Source organism: Lucilia sericata, unplaced genomic scaffold (genome assembly GCF_015586225.1).
Source record: "Lucilia sericata isolate MDLA Ls3-8-SP2 unplaced genomic scaffold, ASM1558622v1 Contig004342F_arrow, whole genome shotgun sequence".
In the NCBI taxonomy this organism is placed as follows: Eukaryota; Metazoa; Arthropoda; class Insecta; order Diptera; family Calliphoridae; genus Lucilia; species Lucilia sericata.
The window spans coordinates 6,695-13,521 of NW_023997225.1; the positions used below are offsets into that span (position 1 = coordinate 6,695).

The window sequence follows — 6,827 nt, forward strand, 5'->3', positions numbered from 1 at the left end:
ACGAATAATGGACCGATCCGTAAAAAAATTGTAGAATGATTTGTATGTATACAACACATACTTGTGTTGAATTGTTTCCGATAGCTTTATTTGACAATGAAATATATGCATTTAAGTGATTTTCGATAGTGGGCCTTATATGGCAACTATGACCAATAATGGACCGATCCGGAAAAAAATTCGTAGAGTGATTCATATTTAGACTAAACATATTTGTGTCGAATTTTTCAAGATAGCTTTATTTGACAATGAAATATGAGCTTCTTAATGATTTTCGGAAGTGGGCCTTATATGGGAGCTATGACCAATAATGGACCGATCCGTAAAAAATTTGGTAGATTGATTTGTATGTACACAAAACATATTTAACTCGAATTTTATCACAAGAGATATATTCATCAGTAAAATATGTAAGTTTAGGTGATTTTCGGAAGTGGACCTTATATGGGAGCTATGACCAATTGTGGACCAACTGAGATCTACGTTGACTGTATGATTTCTGTTCATATTATATTTGCATGTACAACATTTTGTGTTGATACCGATATATTTGAGGGAGTTATTAACGATAAACTAATTTCCGGGAATATATACCTTTCTATGGGGGCTATGGGAAATATTAGATCGATTGTAAAGATCTTGAACATAATTGATCACAGGCAGAAAAAAATAATGTGTGACAAAATTCATCGAAATATCTTTGGTAGTTTCTGAGAAAACTTCAAAAGAATGTTGAAAAAAAACGTAATTTTTTTCGAGGTAGTCTGAAATTTTTACTCATAACTTTTTACGTTGTGAATCGATTTTGCTGATTTTCAATACCAAACTGCTTAGGATAATAATAAATATTTTGGGTGAATTTGGTTGATTTCCTTTGTATAGTTTTAATGTGAGACAGACGGACAGACAGACAGACGGACATAGCTAAATCGACTCAGAATTTGATAAGGACCCAGAATATATATACTTTGTTGGGTCTTAGATGAATATTTCTTGGTGTTATACACGGAACGACAAACTTATATATACCCTCTATCACCACTGATGGTGGTGGAGGGTATAAAAAAGTACAATTTATGAGATAAAAAGTAGTCTCTTAAAGAATCTTTTTCAGTGAGGACCGTGTATGTTTAATAGTCATGTGTTTTGAGTTCATATTAAAGAACATACAAAGAGTATCATTTGAAAGAAGAAAAAGTACCAAAAGTGGAATAAATTTTACCTAAATGGAAAGTACTAGTAAAAAGAGTACAATGTTTCGCCTTTTCGCTTAGAAATATACTTTTTCGAGAATTAAGTTTACAAAATGTTCCGTATTTAAATCTATATATCACAGATAAAACTCAAGCGATTCTAATCTGCATTCATTTGTTCCAGAAAAATAGTGCTTTCAAAAAGTACCAAACTATTTACTCGAATTTGGTCCTATATAGGCCTCAGTACTCGAATTCCAAAATAATATACCAACAGCTTATTTTGTGTGAGTAAATAAACTACTTTTTCATATTTTATAAAAATTGGATCAATGAGTTTGAATCAAATTAAATTTCCCGTTTTTCCCTTTTTGGTACCTTTTTCCCCAGTGAAATAGCAAAAAATTTATTACAATAAAATTTACAGAGTTAGTCCGTGATTTAATAGGAATAATTCAATAAACCGAAAAGTTTTCTTAATGTGCTAAAAAAAGTACCATAAATACAGTTTTCTCCCTTTTACACCAAAAAAGGACTGAATTTTAAAAAAGTACGAAACAGGTGTCTCATAATTTTGGGAGATGTATCCAAAATATTTATAAAAATTTGATTATGTTAATTAGTTCAAAAGTGATAAACGGCCAAAAAAGGACCAAAATCACCTTTGTTACACATTTTTACCCCTTAAAAGTACGAATTTAAAAAAAGTACCAGACACCCATCTGCTCATTTTAAGAGTAGATTCAGGTGCATTTAAAATTTGTCTTGTATCGCTAATATTGTGTAAGATGTTTTACCCGTTTTTTCCCCTTTTTACCCGTAAATGTACAAATTTCTAAAAATCCCTCCTTAGTGGATCTACATAACCAAAAACACATCTACTGTCAAAATTTCATGATTCTAGGTTCAGCCGTTTGGGCTCTGCGATGATGAATCAGTCAGTCAGTAACGCTACTCTTTTATATAAGATTGAATCCAATTCAAAGAATAATGAATTATATATTTACCTACCATTGAAATATCTATACTAATATCCATTTTTTTATTCCTGAACAGAAGCAACATCTTGGACACGGCCCGGCTGACTCATTCCATTTTTTTTCTTTGCACATCCTGCAAGGCGGGCGGCAATGTTAATGCCAAAAGCCTAATTCATTCTTTTGGCCTTAATATAAGAGATGAGCAAAGTTTTCCCCCCTTTTGTTTAATCTATATAAAGGCTGAAAGTTACGAAAATCAGGCTATCTCGTTCCCCCATAATGCCCAAAATTATCTGTCAACGTGGCCAAGATGTCCAAAATGTAGTTTCCGTTTTTTACGCTAAGAATTTTTCTTCCTTCTCCAAGTCCAATCAATTTCCTTATCCAAATCCTAATTCGTTGCATTTTGTTGTTTTTATATCTCTTCTGCACTGCATCGTCAATTGGGGGTTTGTTTATATTAGGCTCTGAGAGTAATTAACAATCATCTATCCAGATTCCCATCGCAAGCTCTTTCATCATATTAACACTTAGAATGCATACTTTATTGATTATTTGCGTTGCAGAAAAGTTTTAGAAAATCGATTTTTGGCAAAGAGCATACACAGTGGTTGACAAAAACACTGTACAAACGCTTATGAAGGGAGTTTCGAGTAAAGTGCGAAAATTTTACGAAAGTAAATTGGAACAATCTACATTTTAGATTGTAATTATTGTAAACATATTGACCTTTAATAATATATGATTTTTTAAAAAATTTAGGCATAGATTTTCATTTTATAAGATAAAATTTAAGGTTCAATTTTTTCGTGGACAAGCCTTATTTCTAAATCTGGATAATTTTTGAAATTTTATCATAATATTCATCTGTGTGTCCATGTTAATCTTGAGCGCACGGCACAGGTGGCCATTTTCGACATAATTACCAAAATCATCCTCAAATGGGGCAAGTACGAAGCCTATTGGAAATACTTAAAATCAGTACATTATTACACTTATCCCCATATAACCGGACTTTTCGAATTGGTTTTGTATAAGAATAAAAGTGTCAAGATTGGGCCTCATTTGACCTTAGCTCTATAAAAACGTCCTTTCAGAAAAATATCACATTTTAAATATACTCATATCTTAATCATGCCCTTTATACTTTTTTCCTTTCTGTTGTTTGTGACAAATCAAAACAAGTATGTAACTGTTTATATATTTTTGGTTGTTTTATTTTTTTAGAATTTTCTTGAGAAGTAAGAAATATTGAGAGCATGACTTGGTATAATCCAAGAAGAAATAAATCTTAATAAAAAGAGAGTTTGCCTTATATTAGTGCTTCGCGCGTTCATTAAAGTAAGGTAGACGACAGTTTTTATACCCTCCACCACCATCAGTGGTGATAGAGGGTATATATAAGTTTGTCATTCCGTTTGTAACACTGAGAAATATTCATCTGAGACCCAACAAAGTATATATATTCTTGGTCCTTATGAAATTCTGAGTCGATTTAGCTATGTCCGTCTGTCTGTCTGCCTGTCTGTATAAAACACGCTCACGTTAAAACGAAGCAATGTAAATCAACGAAATTCATTAAAAAATAAGCATTTTTTACACATTCTGATGTAATTTTCTCGAAAACTATGAAAGATAATTTCATGAAAGTCATCATACATTCGTTTCTACGCAAGATCTTAATTCCTGCTGAAAATTGCCAGAATCGGTCCACAATTTCATATACCTCCCATACAAAAGTACATATTCCCGGAAAATGGGTTTTTTGTTAATAACTTCCGTCAGAATGTCGATATATTCATAAAATTTTACAAATTAAAATCATATATCAATAGAATTCATTCAGAGAAAATATTTTCTGGATCGGTCCATAATTGGACATAGCTCCCATACAAGGTGCCCTCCCGAAAATCACTTAAACGCGCATAACTCATTACTAAATTAAGATATCCATATCAAATTTGGTACAAGTATTGCTTATATGCACCAAAATATGACTATGAAATTTTTTTCCGATCGGTCCATAATTGGTCATAGTTCCCATACAAGGACCCTTCCCGAAAATCACTTAAACGCGCATAACTCATTACTAAATTAAGATATCCATATTAAATTTGGTACAAGTATTGCTCATATGTACAGAAATATTACTGTTAAATTTTTTTTCCGATCGGTCCATAATTGGTCATAGCTCCCATACAAGGTCCCCTTCCGAAAATTACTTAAACGCACATAACTCATTACTAAATTAAGATATCCATATAAAATTTGGTACAAGTATTGCTCGCATATACAGAAATATTATTATGGAAGTTTTTTCGGATCGGTCCATAATTGGTCATAGCTCCCATACAAGGTCCCCTCCCGAAAATCACTTAAACGTACATAAATCATTACAAAATATTGATATCCATACATTTAGCACAAATATTGCTCTTATATACATAAATTACACTATAAAATTGTTTTGCGATCGGTCCATAACTGGTCATAGCTCTCATAGAAAATCACTTAAATGCACAATATTCATTGCCAAATAATGATATAGATACAGAATTTTGAAATTTTGTCTTTATATCAGTCACGAGCAAAACTGAAATTCTAATGCACGCGTGCATAGGCCAAGAAATTCTGCTGACGCTTTGTTGACACACCTACACTATAAGCTTGTGTGTATTAGTGTGTCTGTGTTTTACTAAAATGACCACTTGTTTGTTGCTTTGTTACGATCTCAGAGATCAAAATCAAATCAGTTGCTGTTCAGCTTTTGTAGAAGCAAGATCACGTTGCGGATTTTTTTATGCTTATGATTTTTTCTCTTTTATTACACCTAGCAAAATGTTTGATATAAATTGGGAAAATGATTTCTTTTTTATAGAAAACATGGTCGGTGAGGCACAATGCGTCGTATGTTATAAAATTATATGTAGAAAAGCTTTATTTTTTTTGAAAAGGCATTATGAAACTTGCCATGGACCCTTAAATGACCTTAGGGGACATGACAGAAAAGTAAAGTTGTTGCAATTAAAAGCAGAGTTTTTCTTAAAATTTATAATTAATGAAACAACAGCAAATAATTGCAACAATCTTCCTTTATATAGCCAAAAAAAATCATTGCCTCATAAAAAGGCATCTTATGTAGTTGCTTTATCGTTAGCAAAACAATGTCGCCCATTTGAGGATGGCATATTTTTCTTAAATTTAACTACAGATATTTTGAGTTGTTTTGGAGAAAAATGCCATGAAACTATGAAACTCTGCCAGGATATACCATTATCTCGTCGTACTATAACAAGAAGAACGGAAGATATAAGCAAATTTATTAAAATGTCAGCAAAAGAAAGATTAATTAATTGCAAATATTTTTCGATTTCTCTAGATGAGAGTACGGATATCAATAATATTTGCCAGTTAATTATTTGTATTAAAACAGTTAATGCAAATTTAGAGTGCTTCGAAGAAATGTTTGAAGTGGTTTCACTTCATGGTCATGTAACAGGACAAGTTCTGTATGATGCATTAGATGTTAATGTTTTTGCATTTGCTGACAAAAATAAATTAGCCTCAATATGTTCGGATGGAGCAAAGGTAATGAGAGGCAAAAATAAAGGACTTTTGGGCATTTTAAACAAAAATGGAATAAATTGCCCAGCATTCCATTGTGTCATACACCAACAAGCTCTTTTCTCCAAAGAGTTGGGTATGAAAAATACAATGGATGTTGTTGTAAAAATAATAAATATAATAAGAGGGGGCACAATTCTCTGACACACAGAAAATTTAAAGATTTTCTAGAAAACCTTAATTCGGATTATGGAGATTTACTTTTATATACCGAAGTCCGTTGGCTAAGTCGAGGCAAAAGTTTGGAAAGACTTTTCCATTTAAGAAAAGAAGTACTCGAATTTTTAAAAACTTTATCCAATAAAGATACAAAACACCTTACTAATTGTCTTGAAAATCCCGACTTTCTATTAGATTTCGCATTTTTATGTGATATTACCGAGATATTAAATGACCTTAATTTATGCCTGCAAGGTAAAAATATAAAAATATTTCATTTGAATAGAATTATTCACCAATTTAGTACAAAATTAGATCTCTTAATAAATCAATTAAAAAGTAATAGTATATCAAATCTTAAGAAAACTTCATCAATATTCATAGAATTTAATTTTAATACGTTTGATTGTATTCAGAAATACGCCAAAATAGTTGAGTCCATAAAAAAGAATTACAATGACAGATTTCAAGACTTAAAATTTATAAAAAAAAACAATAGAAATACATGATAATCCCCTTAGATGTGAAATAGAAGAGCAAGATGCTTTTCTTCACGAAGAATTGCATAAAATACGTAATGATTTTGAAGTTCCTATGGAATCTGGGGAAAAATTTTGGCAAAAGATAGATGATACAAAATATTTCAATTTAAAAAACGAAATATATAAGCTATATTCCATGTTTGGCACCACATATAACTGTGAGGTGGCATTCTCAAGTATGAAACTGATTTTAAGTAAATTGCGGAATAGGTTAACCGATCAACACATTGGTGACTTATTGCGTATTAAGGAATATAAAGGAAACATTGATTTGGATAGATTAGTTGAACTTTAAATTAAGTTCAGTTAATATCTCGGTAATATCCCTT

General features: G+C 31.4%; 1 protein-coding gene across 1 annotated transcript; it reads left to right on the forward strand.

The window, feature by feature from the left end:
• Positions 1–5,422: 5,422 nt before the first annotated feature.
• LOC119615189 lies at positions 5,423–5,761 on the forward strand (the record flags this gene model as incomplete). Its single annotated transcript, XM_037971268.1, has 1 exon — positions 5,423–5,761. A coding segment is annotated over exon 1 (339 nt), but the record flags the coding sequence as incomplete, so codon positions are not given.
• Positions 5,762–6,827: the final 1,066 nt, after the last annotated feature.